Here is a 16,370-nt window from a genome sequence, read left to right as displayed (position 1 = left end):
TATCAAAAAGGGGTGTGGGCTGCCAATATTAAAAAGGGGCGTGGGGCTGCCAATATTAAAAAGGGATTAGGGGCTGCCAATATTAAAAAAGGGTTAGGGCTGCCAATATTAAAAAGGGGTGTAGGACTCAATTATCAAAAAGGGGTTAGGGGCTGCAATTATCAAAAGGGGTGTGGGCTTCAATTATCAAAAAATAGATGTGGGCTGCAATTTAAAAAAAAGAAAAGTGTGGGCTGCAATTATCAAAATCAAGTGGCTGAGGGAAGGGGGCTGCTCATATCAAACTGAATAGGGCTGCCATGGGCACTACCAAGTTTACAAAACCCATTAAAGAGGAACACCGACTACTTAGATGAAATAGCATTGCTTTTTCTATAATAAAACATTCTAGTTTATTAGTGATTATTAACGAAAGATGCCTACACACAAGGCTCAAAACGGATACATACACACAGGTTTCAACATAGATAATGCGATTTTAATTGAGCCTTCAAGCAACAAGTTGCCTATTATCTGATTGATCATACACTAAAAACAATAGTATCTGAACAACAATAGAACTAAGTTTATCAAGTCAATACTCTTCCACATCAACTATTGCATAAAATTTTCCCTAAAAAAAATAAAAAATAAAAAATAAATATCGACTTTCAACTGACTTTTTTTTTTTTTAGTCTCTCTAGTCAACACCTTTATAGTAGCCATAATCACTATGTGTATGGGATAGATATGGCTTCTACATACATTCATTAATAAAAAATGCATAATGCAAACCATATAAAACAAATGAAGAGCTAGCTTCCAGAGATCTTAGAATCACAAGATACAAAGCACAACAAAGCATCATATCACTTGCATACGTAGAAAAAAAAAAAAACTAGAATGATTAAAAAAAATGTATATGAAACTTACCTGGATAAGAAAATTACCCAAATTCGAGCTCCTCACTTACTTTTGCACTTCTTTGTAATCTCTAGAAGCTCCTTCTACTTACATATAGCCATGAGATCCAAATCAAACCTTGCTTTGGAGTGAATCTAATCTTGAGAATCAAAAGACAAAGGTAGTGGCAAATGATGTTTGAAATTGAGAGCGATTCTCAAGTTTAATAAGGCTACATCAAAATTGCAAAGATCACTGGATCTTGACAAAAACTGTCAGATCTGATGGAGATGAATTTAGCAAACATGAAAACAGGGTTTGAAAGGGGCAGAATGATTTTGATCTAAGAAAAAAACGGATTTAAAGCTCGATAGGGTTCAGATGTAGCAGAATAGAAGAACAAAGGATTATGTTGATGTGCCGTTCAATGATTTTGCCGAAGAAAAAAAAAATTGAAAATTGAGTTAGGATTTGAGGCTGAGATCTAAGATTTTAGGGGATTTTGATGATAGCTAAGAAAGAAAAAAGCGATTTAGAAAAGAATTAGCAAAGATGATCAGAATTCTAACCAAAGTATGATCGTAATCTTGCCGGAGAAAGAAAGATCTGATCGTAAAATGTTGGGGAGCTAAGGTTAGGGTTTCGGTGAAGGAGAAGAAGAAAAAGGGTTTGCTAGCTCTCTCTTTCTCTCTCTTAGAAAAAACTTTAATATTTCAGATCTGAGAGATCTTACAAAGATTTGCAAGAGATCTTGAGGTATATGAACTCACCGGAGGATGCAGAGAAGAAGAAGAAGGAGAAGAAAAAAGGAGATGAGCTCAAACAGTGCTTTTGACCGGAATTATGGCCGGAGATTTAACGGAGAAGATGATCGGAAAAAGACGGTTTCCGGCGAGATCCACTTTCCCTCACCTCAGAGTCTCTCTCTCTAAAAAAATAGGAAAATCTTCAGATCCCTCGCAAATGAGGCCTTACACTGGTATTTATAGTTTTTTTTAAAAAAATGATATTGGCACTCGTTTGATAAGCGCACACATGCGCGATTCTACCAGGCTAATTCATCCCCTATACTTTTTGATAACAGCACAAACTCCGCTTGTCTTTTTTGAAATTTTTCGTCGGATTTTTTTGAAATTTTGCCAGGACATTTCTGAGGTCCTAAGGCTTCTAAAAAAGTATTCATGGGCACTTAGGGTCTTTGGATGAATGGAATTTTCCTTCAAATACTCGGATTTTTGGAGAAAATGAAAAACCTAGTGGGCCATCCCCTATTTACACTACACACACCCTCTCAGCCCGATTGCTGGGCAAACGAGCTCCGATCTTGATGAAATTTTGCAGGGGCTTAGCTGGGATCCTAAGCTAGCTTGGGGTGAAATTTGGGGTTCTATCTCGTTTATTTGATGAGGCTTTGCTCAAACATGAAGGGATTAGGGCACGGTCAAAATGGGGTGTCTACAGATGCCCCTCTTTGACAGAGCGTGCTTGTCGCGCGAATGTCAAAGCTGAACTGACAGCACATTTTGACTGGCCCAAGATTAAAGAGTTTAAAATTTTTGATTTTTGATTTTTTGAAAATGATATCCACAAGATACATGGTGAAATAGCCTTTCACCAGACTCTGACTCTGCAAACGCTGGTGATATAGCCTCTCTTGCAAAACATTAAATGACAGATTTGATTGTAAATGATCTTGAAATTTGGAGAGAAAACGGATTTGAATGCCGTGTAAAAACGGACTTGAATGCCGCTTGGAAACGGACTTTGAATGCCATGTGAAAATGGACTTCAAATGACTTTGGATGCCGTGTGAAAACGGGCTTTGAATGCCATGTGAAAATGGACTTGAATACCTTGAAAACATTTTTTAACTTTTTAAAATCTTTCAAATGGTGAGAGAAATGACCAAACTCCAAATCGCGGAGCCATTGGCAAAAACATCTTTTAAAATCTTTCAAATGGTGAAAGAAATGACCAAACTCCAAATCGCGGAGCCATTGGCGAAAACAACTTTTAAAATCTTTCAAATGGTGAAAGAAATGACCAAACTCCAAATCGCGGAGCCATTGGCAAAAACAGCTTTTAAAATCTTTCAAATGGTGAAAGAAATGACCAAACTCCAAATCGCGGAGCCATTGGCAAAAACAGCTTTTAAAATCTTTCAAATGGTGAAAGAAAAGACCAAACTCCAAATCACGGAGCCATTGGCGAAAACAGCTTTTAAAATCTTTCAAATGGTGAAAGAAATGACCAAACTCCAAATCGCGGAGCCATTGGCGAAAACAGCTTTTAAAATCTTTCAAATGGTAAAAGAAAAGACCAAACTCCAAATCGCGGAGCCATTGGCGAAAACAACTTTTAAAATCTTTCAAATGGTGAAAGAAATGACCAAACTCCAAATCGCGGAGCCATTGGCAAAAACAGCTTTTAAAATCTTTCAAATGGTGAAAGCAAAGACCAAACTCCAAATCAATGCTATTGGCGGACATATATTTTTTTTTAACTGAAAGGAAAATTCATTGAAACGATTGAAGAAATGACCAACTTTGATCGATTTCACAAGGTGAATAAGTCATTCTTTGCCAAGAATGATTGAAAATGCATGATCTTTGCCGAAGATAAACTCAAAGAACTTGAAGAAAATTTCAGGTATTGACCCTTTTAGAATGAGTGAAAAGCATTTTGCTAAGGATTTGACGATTGCAGGAGCAAATTCTAGACTCTGCTAGGGATAAAATTTTCTGAAAACTTGACTTTAAAAGAAAACAATTTGATTGAAGAGACTGGCTCAAAGATTGTACTCAAGCTTCTCTGGTTTTCATTTGCTGAGAATAGTTATCCCAGTTATCATCACGTTTTGATATCTTTTATGACGTAAGTCATAAAAGATGCCCCTAGTATGAAATACTTCCATAACAGATTCGTAAGAGAGCAAAACACAGGAAATGGTTAAGAATTTTCATTTCATTGAATACTTGAGGTTACAAAGCTTTCAGGTTTACAACAGGCTGTATCTGCCAGACAATTGCCTTTCAATTCTGACGATCTCTGCCATTTCATATGGGCTTGAAAGACTGCCATATGGACTTGAGAATCAATCATCTTCTGAACTTCACTCTGCTGCGCATCACTCTTGAGGGGATACAAATTCATCATTCATTTTTTTTATCACCCCAGCCTTGGGAGGAATATTAACCACACAGGACTCTGGAATTTGACCTTGACTCAACATAGAAAAAGACTTGGATAACCAGCAAATGAGGACTTCGACGGGCACAATGACTTAAACTCTAAGAGAGACTGAATCTGCTTCTTAGTCTGATAAGTATTTTTAAAATGGTATAGTCTACCACTCTTAAAATCTTTTGAAAACCGTATTTAAAGGTGTTTCATTCCTTTTTCCGGTATTTCCATCATGGTTATTATTCTCTTGGATTGCTTAGTCTTAACCCCCTTAGCCTTGAGAGTGTCAGAAGAATTTCTGCCGGTGCTTACTCAGACTTTGGAGTAGTGCCGCCGAAGAAATGAAAGTCTTGCTGGTTTTCAGAGGTTCTGTCCTTTATGAAGTCACTGCCATGACCAAATCGCCTATTTAGGTTTTCGATTTGGCGGACCGCATGCCTTAATTTTTGCCTAAGCCGTCCTTTCAGGTTTTCAGCTTAGCGGGCGAATGACCCTAACTTTTGCCTAGACCGCCCTTGCGGGTTTTCAGTCTAGCGGGTCTAAGACTCCATTATTGTTTTTATTTTCTTTCTGTTTCTCTACAAACCTGGGCCTAAGTACACCAGAAGGACTTTTGGGTAGGCTTGGGTTCAAACAAGTTAACATTTGGTAAGTTTTCATATATTTGACCGAATCTGGCCCTCCAGACTGCCTACGTATCCCCAAAGAAATGGGAATCAGGTCCGCGTAGTTCGCCCTTTTGGGTTTCAAAAATTGTTTGTTTTGTTTCTTTCTTTTTTTGAAGATTTGAAAGTCTTGAAGGATTTGACCGAACCCGAATTGATCAGGCTACCTACGTACCCTGTAAAGAGGGATCAGGTCATGACGTAGTTCAGGTTCAATATCTTTTATGACGCAAGTCATAAAAGATGCCCCTGGTTTAAGTTTATCAAAGAAAGAATGTTTTTATTTTTAGGCTCAAAGTGTTTGCAAATGATTTTTGACTTTAAGGTTGTTGGCTTTTAAGCTCTGATCGATCAAAGACGACCTCCTGGTGTATTTAAGCATAATACTTCTTTAGTTGGTCCAGGTTTGTAGGTTCTGTTAATTTTTCTCCATTTTCATTAAGGAGTCTTACGGCTTTTCCAGGCAAGACTTCATCAACAATGTAAGGACCAGACCAATTTGGCCTGAACTTTCCTCTGGGATCAAACACCGGTGCTCGGTAAGACTTTAAGACGAGATCTCCTGGTTTCAGGTCTCGGACCTTGACTTTCTTGTTAAAGGCTCTTTCAATTCTTCTCTGATACCCTTGGATATGATATAAGGCTCTCAGCCTCTTTTCATCAATCATCTGCAATTCCTGATGTCTGGCTCTTGCCCACTCAGACTCTGACATATTCGCTTCCATCATAACTCTTAGGGACGGGATTCTCACTTCAACAGGGAGGACTGCTTCCATTCCATACACTAGTGAGTATGGAGTTACACCTGTAGAGGATCTGATCGATGTCCTGTAAGCCCATAAAGCAAAAGGAAGCTTGTTCGACCAGTCTTTATAAGTCTCGGTCATCTTACTGATTATGACCTTGATGTTCTTATTAGCTGCCTCTACAGCCCTGTTTGTCTGCGGTCTGTAAGGAGATGACTTATGATGCTTGATTTTAAACTCTTCGCACAGGTGCACTACTTCTTTCTTGAAATGAGATCCATTATCAGAAATTAATTCATGAGGTACTCCATATCTGCAAATGATATTCGCACGGATGAACTTCGCAACTGTATTGGAAGTTATGGAAGCATATGAAGCAGCTTCTATCCATTTCGTGAAATAATCAATGGCCACCAAGATGTACTCGTGCCCACTTGACGATTTGGGATAGACTTTGCCAATGATATCAATTCCCCATACTGAGAATGGCCATGGCGAAGTCATAGAATGCAGCTCTGACGGAGGCACATGAATAAGATTCGCATAGACTTGGCATTTATGACATTTCTTCACGAATGCGAAACAATCTGTTTCCATTGAGGGCCAATAGAAGCCAAGTCTAAGGATTTTCCTTGACAGCATCTTACCATTCATGTGAGGACCACAAACACCTTCATGTGTTTGCTCTATGAGCTCTGCAGCCTGATCTTCATCAACACACAGAAGCTGAATACCGTCAAATGACCTTCTGTACAACTCTTCACCACAAATGATGAAGTTGGCAGCGAACTTCTGAAGAGTTTTCCTCTCTTTGCTGGAAGCTTCAGGTGGATGCCCCTTGCCTGAAATGAAATTTCTGATATCTGTATACCATGGTTTTCCATCTGGACACCTGGCAGATATTTCAATGGCATTCACATGTGCTGGAGCCCATTGCAACCTTACAGCTAAAGGTTGAACCTCCATTGTAGCAGAAATGTCCAACATTGATGCCAGAGTAGCCAGAGCATCAGCAAAGTGATTTCTCGTCCTCGACAGATGAGTGAAGGTGACATTCCTGAACTTTTTGACCAGAGATTCGAGATAAGTATGATATGAGATCAACCTCGCCTCTTTTGTCTTCCAATCCCCATTTATTTGACAAATGATCAGGATTGAATCTCCGAATACGTCGATGTCTTGAATTCGCAAAGCCAAAGCTGCCTCAAGTCCTGCGATGCATGCTTCATATTCTGCCATGTTATTGGTGCACTCAAATTGCAACTTGATGGATAATGGAATGTACTCCTTCTTTGGAGATACCAAAACTGCCCCTATTCCTTGACCGTGATTATTGACAGCTCCGTCAAAATACATAAGCCACTTGGAACTCGGAGTCTCTTCTTCAATGTCCATAATCTCTTCATCAGGAAAATCAGCCTTCAGAAAAGCATTCTCTTCAATAGGAGCATCAGCTAGCTGCTCTGCGATGACCCGCCCCTTAATTGATTTCTGAGTGACATAAGTGATGTCAAACTCAGACAATAATAGCAACCATCTGGCTGTTCTTCCAGTAAGAGCGGGTTTTTCGAACAAATACTTCAACGGATCCATCCGTGAGAGCAAAAATATCTTGTTCGACAGAAGATAATGTCTAAGCCTTTGAGTCGCCCAGACCAATGCTAAACACGTCTTTTCCAAGACAGTGTACTTGATTTCATACTCCAACATTTTCTTACTGATGTAGTAAATGGGCTTTTCTTTCTTAGACCCTGCCTCCTGCTGAGCAAGCATACAACCCATTGCTGTATCTGTGATGGACAAATACATCAACAACGGTTGACCAGGAATGACTGGGGATAAGACAGGAGGCAAAGACAAGCACTGCTTGACCTTTTCAAACGCTTCCTGACATTCTTCATTCCATTTCTTAGAGGAATTCTTTTTCAATAACTTGAATATGGGTTCACACGTCATAGTTAAATGAGATATGAATCTCCTCAAGTATTGCACTTTGCCAAGGAATCCACGAATCTGCTTTTCTGTCTTTGGTGGTTGCATTTCTTGGATAGCCTTGATCTTCTGAGGGTCCACTTCGATTCCTCTTTCACTGACCATGAATCCAAGCAACTTCCCTGACGTGACCCCAAATACACATTTATTAGGGTTCAAGCGAAGCTGAAACTTCCGGATTCGCTCGAAGAACTTTCTCAAAGCGATTGTATGCTCTGGCCGAGTCCTGCCTTTGACAATCATGTCATCTACATAGACCTCGACTTCCTTATGAATCATGTCATGAAGAAGAGTAGTCGCGGCCCTCTGATAGGTGGCACCAGCATTCTTGAGACCAAATGGCATCACTCTGTAGCAATATGTCCCCCACTGAGTAATAAATGCCGTCTTCATCATGTCCTCAGGCGCCATTTTGATCTGGTTATACCCTGAGAATCCATCCATAAAGGATAAGAGTGCATGTCCAGCGGTATTGTCAACCAGGAGATCAATATTCGGAAGCGGAAAATCATCTTTTGGACTTGCCTTGTTCAGATCTCTGAAATCGACACACATCCTGACTTTCCCGTCCTTCTTGGGCACCGGTACAATATTTGCAAGCCATTCAGGGTATTCAACTACTTCGATGAATTTCACTTCGAGTAGTTTCTTAACCTCGTCATGAACTTTCAACTGCCATTCTGTTTTAAGCTTTCGGAGTTTTTGCTTCTTCGGCTTGATGCCAGGGATTAGAGGTAATTTGTGTTGGACAATGTCCTCACTCAATCCTGGCATGTCGTCGTAAGACCAAGCAAAAACCTCCTTAAAATCTTTTAGCAAGGTGATTAATTCTTCACGCTCCTCAGGAGATAAAATTTTGCCAATTCGTATTTCCCGAATTAAGGTTTCATCACCTATATTTACGGTTTCAATTTCCTCTTCAAGTGGTTTAGCGCGGCGACTCTCCTCTTGTTGAATCATATGCTTGATTTCAAGGGGAGTTTCGTCGGCTACCTCATTAGAGGGGGAGTCTTGATTATCATTATTAGTTACTTGATCAGGTTTAGAAGCAGGATCAGTAGAAGAGACAAGTACAGGAATGTAAGCAAAAGAATCTTTTATTTCATCAGAATGAATGATTACATCAGATGACTTGCCCACATCAGGCGTTACAGACTCTGAAACAGAATGAAAAAATAAGTCGACATCAGTATCGACACAACCAGAAATATACACAGACGAAGAATCAATGAATACGTCCCCAGACTTGGACTCGACACCATCAAGGACAGACTCGTCACCCACTCCAGAGGTAGACCCGACCTCTACAGTACCTGCATCAAAAGAAAAGTTAGAAATGACAGACTCTGGGACGGACTCAGAAACTGACACAAATTTTGAAACAACTGACTCTTTTGAAGAGACTGGAGTATACTGAAGGACTACTTGGGGTATAACCTGTGAGGTCCAGTTATCCAGAGGTCCCTCGGCTGGGGTGATATAGTCCTCTGGGTTCAGAAAAAGTGCATCTCTTCCAATCATAGCAATGACTGGTGCCTCGGTCTGAAACAAAGAATCTAGGAATTCTGGCTCAAAATTTTCAACCCAGTCTGAGTCTGGTTCCTCTGTCACTACTGCCTCTGCAATCTGCTTACTGAAAAAGTCTACTGGCAGCTCATCTGCGAAGAAGATCTCAAGACCAGGCAGCTTTACCCCGCTCTCATCATACCATGGCTCTGAAAAACCGTAATAAGGGCAATCAGCTCCTTCTTTCCGGAATCTGCCATTCATGATCATACTGAAGGGTCCCATTGGAAATTCTAAACCCTTGCGGCGACACTCGGCCCATTTGAACATGTAAGCTCTCATTTCTTGCATCTCCTTGCGAGTTGGCTTGTATCCCAACCCAAATAATCCGTCAACTGCTTTCAACTCAGGACGCTCAGTCGGACCCTGCATATTCTTCCCCAAACCTGCCCCTGGGAGATATCCAAATCGGCGCATCATCTTGACTACCCGAGTATTGGTGCTAGAAAGAAACATAATTTCTTCATTCATAGCTTCTTTCATGGTGATAGCTGAAACCTCCACTGAAAATCCTGTCAGACTGATATCTCTTGTATTTTCAGTAACAAGCTCTTGAGATATTTGTCCGACTTCTGGCTCGGGATCTCCTTTGACTGTGATCACCCGATTGTTTCGAATGAATTTCAGTTTTTGATGAAGTGTGGAAGGGATAACTCCAACCTTGTGCAGCCAAGGTCGACCAAGCAATAGACAAAAAGAAGTCTTGATATCCAACACCTGAAATTCAATGTCAAAGGTTTCTCCTCCAATGACAATCTCAGTAGCCAAGGTTCCAATAACGTCCCTTCGAGTTCCATCATATGCCAGTATACCCTGCTCAGACGGAATGAAGTCTTCAGGCCCAAACCCCAGAGTAGTGGCAGTGCTCAAAGGACACACGTTCAAAGCTGACCCATTGTCTACCAGTACTTCTGATACTTTCTTTTGATTGCAAAGCAGGGTAATCTTGAGAGGACGAGTATGGTCCTTTCCCTCTGACGGTAAATCCTCGTCTGAGAAAGACAAGGCTTTTGAAGCTTTGGTCATGGCTACCAGACCGACCAACTCATCTGGAGTGATCTCAACTGATACCTGGGACGAGTTCAATTCACGAAGTACAACCTGTCTGTGCTTCGGCGATGCCATCAGTAAGCCCCAGATAGAAACATTAGCTTGGGTTTTCTTAAGCTGATTCAGCAGGTTATCTTCCTCTTCATCAAGTCTCTGCTTCTGCCTCTGACTGTCAACCCCTCTTGCAACTTCAGCGGGATTTTCAACTCTAAGCTCAGCTGGTTTGAAGACTCGTCCACCCCGTGTGACGTGGCGGAGTTCATCACATTGATCGTTCAGGAGCAACAAATCTTCATCTTCCATCCTAAGGATGTAAGGGGTTTTTATCTCTTCTTCCTCATCATCACTCACCCTTAAGACATATAGAGATTTAGAATTTTTCTCCTCATCTTCACACTGGAAAATATGTGACTGGTTTGATGGCCCAGCCACATCAGGGTCATTCCAGGATAAAACATATGGCCTTTCGGATTCTGCCCACTGATCTTCTTCTTCAAATTTCCAGACATAGGGTTTTTCGGATTCCACAGCACATATGAAGGAAGCCGGATCAATGACAGACTCCTCGGCGCAAATGACATTGACCGAGGATGGAGGCGGCATTGCATGCGTAGGAAGGGGGTTTCTAGTTACATTTGGTAACTCGATTGACAGTTCCTTCCTATCGATTATGTTCTGAATTTGGTGTTTCAAAGCTAAACACCTGTCAGTGATATGGCCCGTGTTGCGGTGATAATCACAGAACTGATCCTCTCTCCAGGATCTCGGCAACGGGTTGGGAGGAGGCTTAATGTCAGGCAGCTTGATCTTCCTGTCCTTCAACAGCTTCTTCAAAGCTACGGACAAAGAATATGGAAGGGGATCAAAATGACGAGGAGGCTTCTGCTCCATCGGCGGCCTTCTCACTTCAGTGACTACCCTGGGTGGGGGCCTGACATAATTGACATTATGTACTTCCTTTGGCGCCATCACAGGTCGCTTCCCTTCTCTGACATCAGACGGAATTCTTGATTTCAGGCCTTTAGCCAATGCATCTTCTATCTGAGTCCCAGTCTTAATGAGATGATTGAAATCGAGGAAATACTGAATAGCCATATGGTGATAATATTGTGGTGACAGATTTTTCACCACAATCTTGATTTGATCCTCATCTGACAGACGATGAGTCATTTGCGCGGCCTTCCTTCTCCACCTGCGGATGAAGGAAGTAAAAGTTTCATTATGGCCCTGTTTCAAAGCCTTCAAATCTCTCTTAGTCACGTCGATTCCCTCCTCCATGGAGAACTGCTCGACGAACCTATTTGCAATATTCTCTAGAGTTCGGATCTCCTCTGACTTTAAGCTCAAGAACCACTTTTTAGCCACTCCGACCAAAGATCTGGGAAATAATAGAGCAACTTGCTCCGGAGATAGACCATGCTGTTGTAGAAGTGGAAGAACTGACATCAAATGGCTCCTAGGACACCCGGTCCCATCGTATTTATCCATGTCCGGAACTTTGAATCTAGGAGGCAATGTGACTCCCGGATACAACATAAAATCGGCCATGTTCAACTTTTTCGGGCCTTGAAATTTTATGTTTTCCATCTCTTGGGCCAGCCTATCCATTCTGTCCGCCATCGCTCTGTCCTCATTGGCTCTATTCAGATTAGGATGACAATTCTCTTCTTCATACTGCTCATTATCAAGATCGTCTTCGACGTTCAAGACCGCAGGCCCGGCCATTGCAGGAGGGGGAGGAGGTATAACTGATGGGTGCTGAGCTACATGCTCCTTGGAGGTAGATTCTCTATCATTTTTCAGACGGGCTATCTCCTCATTCATGTTATTCATCTGTTGAAGCATAGCCTTCATCATCTCACTCATCTTAGCTATAGCGTTTGCAGATTCAGCCATCTGTTCAGGAGTAAATTGAACGGGCGAAGGGATTTCCTGGAGATTGGAGAAAGGTAATGCAGGGGAGGTAAAAGAAATTGGTGAGGAAGAAAAACGACTCAGCCTGGAATCAGCGGACTGACGGGACCAGGTTGATTTTGAAACGAGGATTTTCTTAGGAGCAATGGCTGCTCAATCAAGAATCCTGGTATGGAAATATAAACACTAGATTAAAAAAAAATTTAATAATTGAGATAAACTATTCTCATCAAATAATGACAAAAGAAACAGAAAACACACTTTCATTGATAGAAATTTGGGATTACAATTGATGAAAACATCAGTCTTTGATTTCAATTAGATAAACAAATGGTAATTGAAGAAATCAATACGACAAAAATATGATAAGGTTTTCAAGGTCTTTCGATACGGGCTCTCTTTCCCTCGGGTTCTTCTGAAAAATCATTCCGCCCAATTTTAGACGATAGAGCAAATCTCTGACTGATGACTTTGTTTCTCCAGGCAGTTACAATAGACTGGATGAGATCAGGAGTAAGTTTCTCGCAAAGAGGAGGAGTTACGATTCTGGGAGGATATGGCTTTCCCGTAATCTGGTAAAGCAAACGCATGGGTGCGTAGAAGGTTGATTTTTCTAAACCCATAAGATATACAAAGGAATATGGGTAAGTACTAGTAATGACCTGAAGGCATGAATGACTCACCATGTGAAGTTTGTCATGGTCTACATGCTGCAACCAATGGTGCCATTCGTCAATGGATTGGGGTTGGTTGGCCATTGATTGCCATGACGAATGATCCCTAAGGGTATACTTAACGGAATTTTGTGGCTTAAGAATAGTAAGCTTTTCACAAAGCCACAAATAAAGCAGTTTAGCACATCCATAGAAACTATTTTGGACTTTTGAAGGATCAATACGATCTAGTCCTAAGATAGTTTCTGCTAACATAGTAGGAATAGGATTTCTGCCTTTGTTAATCTGGTCTACTATGCCCAGCAAAGCCAATGGGGCAACACGGGGGTCGCCACGAATGATATGGCGAGCAAAAACTCCAAAGATTAAGGCACTACGCCGACAGCTTTGGAAACGGGAGTTAGTATGGTCAGTGTTTTTAGAAAAAATTTCAATAAGGATATGGACCTCTACATGCGTGCCTTTGAAGCAAGGTAAGGCATCAACGATATCATTTTTGAATAACCCGCAAAAGAGGAAATTAGAAGAGCTTGTGTTTGCAGGTTGAATCCAGAGTCCTTCAGATGTGATCTCTAGCAAGGCGCACCAATCTTCAAAGATTGGGCAAAGTTCAAAAGAACCGAATCGAAACACATGAAGAATGGGATCCCAAAGCTTTGCAACTGCCTGAAGAAATTTCCAATTTATACCAGATACGCTCAAGTAATTGAACGTGCTTATGAACCGATCGATCATGCTTCGCTCATGCTCACGCGGAAGGGTTCTGATGGCTTCACTTATCCAAATCTTCAACATATTATTCGACATGATTGAACCTGACATTCAGATAAGATAGAGATTACGAAGGAATAAGAAGGACCTTGCAAATGATAAGAATAATTTGACAATCATTTATATAGGAAGGATACGATTGGTGACAATGGATTTTTCATCTATGATCAGAATGATCAACAGATCAGAAAATAGAACACAGTCATGGAATGACAGAAGTAGGTCATAGGCTGGATCTAAATCTGGCGATGAATATTAACTTTACGATCAAAGAGATCAAGATGATAGATCATGGTCATGAGGATAACAAAGGAGCCATCGGCCAGATCTCAAGACGAAACAGGTAGACAACAAATATATGCACAAAATGAATCTATGATACAACACAAGAATGGTTATCCTCCAAAAAAAGATAATAAAATAGATTATGAGCAACAATGACATGTATGGGTCACTGACGAAAGAACGTGAACGCAATTGATCAAATCAGAGATTCCCATTAAGAGTGAACTTTTAAGCTGACTGATACTGAAAATGGGAATCGAAACAATGCAAACTGACTCTAAAGACTAGCAGTCATGCTCAAAATGATTTGGATAAAATCCGGCAGCATAACGGCTATACAGGGAGGTCAGGGTAAAGTAAACTCATGAGGCAATGATAAGATAGGCTCATGGTTATCTAACTCTATCCACAAAAGGTTCTAGGTAAAATTTGACAGCATGACAGTGCTACAAAGGGTATATGGGTAAAAAGAAATAGTAATGTAGCACTCTGAACAAGAGTACTAACACCTCAAAATGACAGTGTCACTAGAAAAAGATAATAGGGTGAAAACTCGACCATAGCTAAAAACTATGTGAAACGGGGTTTAATCCAATAACCGAAAGATCGAATAATAGATCATGACGATGATAATGGACAAATAAGAGTCATAGACTAGATCTGAGACTGGATAATAAGTGGAGATAACCCACTGAAATGAATAAGGATCCCTAACTAAAGGGAGAGAGGAGAACCCTAATCTAACAATCAAAATATACATATATATATATACATATATATCCTAACCAGGGTCACCAGCCCTAAATATATCTAAACAGAATCAAGATACTTGACTCAAGACAGACATGTGAGTGTACTAGGACCGCATTGTAACCACATAAGGTGAGTTACAATAATCTATACACAGGACAAGGTTCCTAAATCTAGGTTCCAACATGTGTAAGTAACACATGTTCGCTCCTATATGAATAAAATACATATATTAGTACAAGCAAGTCCTAATTGGGTTTTGACTAGGTTAGCAAATATACTCATGTACATAATATATGTAAAAAGAAAGTAGAGCTCCGGACTCAATCAGGTACTATGCATATGATCCATACTTAGTATGTATAACACAAGTGCACCGAGTGCTATACATAGTATGCTTCATTGCTCATCGGCTGCTGTAAACACAAGTGCACCGAGTGTTTACGGGTGCAGCACGAGCGCATAGCTTGGAAATAGATACAACAGCACCAACAGGGTAATGACATCCCATGTGGCATGCATTGTTTCTATCCCGTGGAGCCAATTATAATAAAATCAATAAAAGAAAATAAAGAACAAAATGATGTATGTCTCTGTGCAGTGTGTGAATCCCTTGTTTTAAACACCTATTTGGTGCCCCTGGATTCTAATCGATTAAATTCCCATTTATAATGATTTTAGCTCAAAATTCTTAAAAGTTAGTAACAAATGGCATTTTAACAGAGTTAGGCAATGTCTCGAAAGAGTATCCCCAGCAGAGTCGCCAGCCTGTGGACCCCGATCCGAGAGAGGGGCGGCGGTGAAGGACGAGCCCCCACGCGCTAACAGTCTTTATGGATCATCCACGTGAATGGAGAGTTCTACCAAGGAACTCTCGAAAGAAAATGCCTCTCACAGCATGAGTGGCGATACAAAGGTGAGATACCTCTCGATTCGGGGACTAGCCCAGATTCGAGGCGTACCTTAAACAAAGAAGAGTCGCCATCCAAGGAAAAAGGCAAATGGGCCCTGGATCCCATACTATGCTCTGTTGCAACGGATAACCAGAGATTATAAAAGAAGGTTCGTGCCTGGTTACGAATTTGGAAGGTCTAAAGAGCACCTCATCCGCCCAAGTGTAAACACCTGGTCTCTTATGCCATTTATTTAATGATTTTGAAGAGTTTTGAGCAAAAGTCATATGAAATGAGAATCAATATCTCCGAGAAGACGTCTATCTAATCATGCATGTCTCGGAGATGAATTACAATCACACATAAAAGAAATGAAATAAGTGTCGCCTAAGCAAAACTAGGTTATAAGTGACATGCCTAATGGGTGTCTAAGTTCTGGTGAACAAACACATGCATGACACACCAAAAAAGTATAAGGTCTGCGCAATAAAGTAAGAAAACACTGCAAAACATAGAAAATGACTCGATACCATACAACCCTAAAACTCTAATCTATACCTAGGCCCGAGTCTTTAGATGATCTGATGTTCATCCAAAGAAGCCTACGTATCCCCGCCTCCACGAGAATCAAGGCAACGTAGTTCTTCGCACCTATTCTAAGCTATGATGCCTAAGACATCTAGACCTCTATCCTAGACTCAATCTAAAAGACCGGACTAGTTCTTAAAGCTTCTTGTGTGATTATTTAAATTCCAATGGATTGTAGATTTTAGGACACCCTATATGCCCTAACTAAATGCAGGTTAGCCCTAAGCTAATGCAGGTGGTTCCTATAATCTATGTGTAGCTAGGCTGTATATCCTAAAAAAAAAACAGTAGGATCTATCGCATCTTAGACCTAGTCATCAATTGGCGATGTGGATCGCCAACTGACCGGACGGAGGCATAAAACTCCTAGCTAGGACTCACTCCTAACTCTAACACAAACAAATAAAACAC

The 16,370-nt window shown here is 40.8% G+C and overlaps 1 protein-coding gene across 1 annotated transcript; it reads right to left on the bottom strand.

Annotated features, from left to right (window-relative positions):
- Positions 1-8,772: 8,772 nt before the first annotated feature.
- Positions 8,773-11,572, bottom strand: LOC143891798 (uncharacterized). The gene is made up of 4 exons (XM_077396317.1): positions 10,248-11,572; positions 9,788-10,139; positions 8,999-9,400; positions 8,773-8,781 (listed from the first exon to the last, which is right to left on the bottom strand). The coding sequence occupies exons 1-4, from the start codon at positions 11,570-11,572 to the stop codon at positions 8,773-8,775; spliced, it is 2,088 nt and encodes a 695-aa protein (XP_077252432.1).
- Positions 11,573-16,370: the final 4,798 nt, after the last annotated feature.

Source organism: Tasmannia lanceolata, unplaced genomic scaffold, assembly GCF_043159265.1.
Source record: "Tasmannia lanceolata isolate RefF3 unplaced genomic scaffold, GAP_Taslan_0.1 ptg000002l, whole genome shotgun sequence".
NCBI classification, from domain to species: domain Eukaryota; kingdom Viridiplantae; phylum Streptophyta; class Magnoliopsida; order Canellales; family Winteraceae; genus Tasmannia; species Tasmannia lanceolata.
The sequence above is the reverse complement of the archived record's forward strand: the minus strand, read 5'-3'. Positions and strand labels throughout refer to the sequence as shown.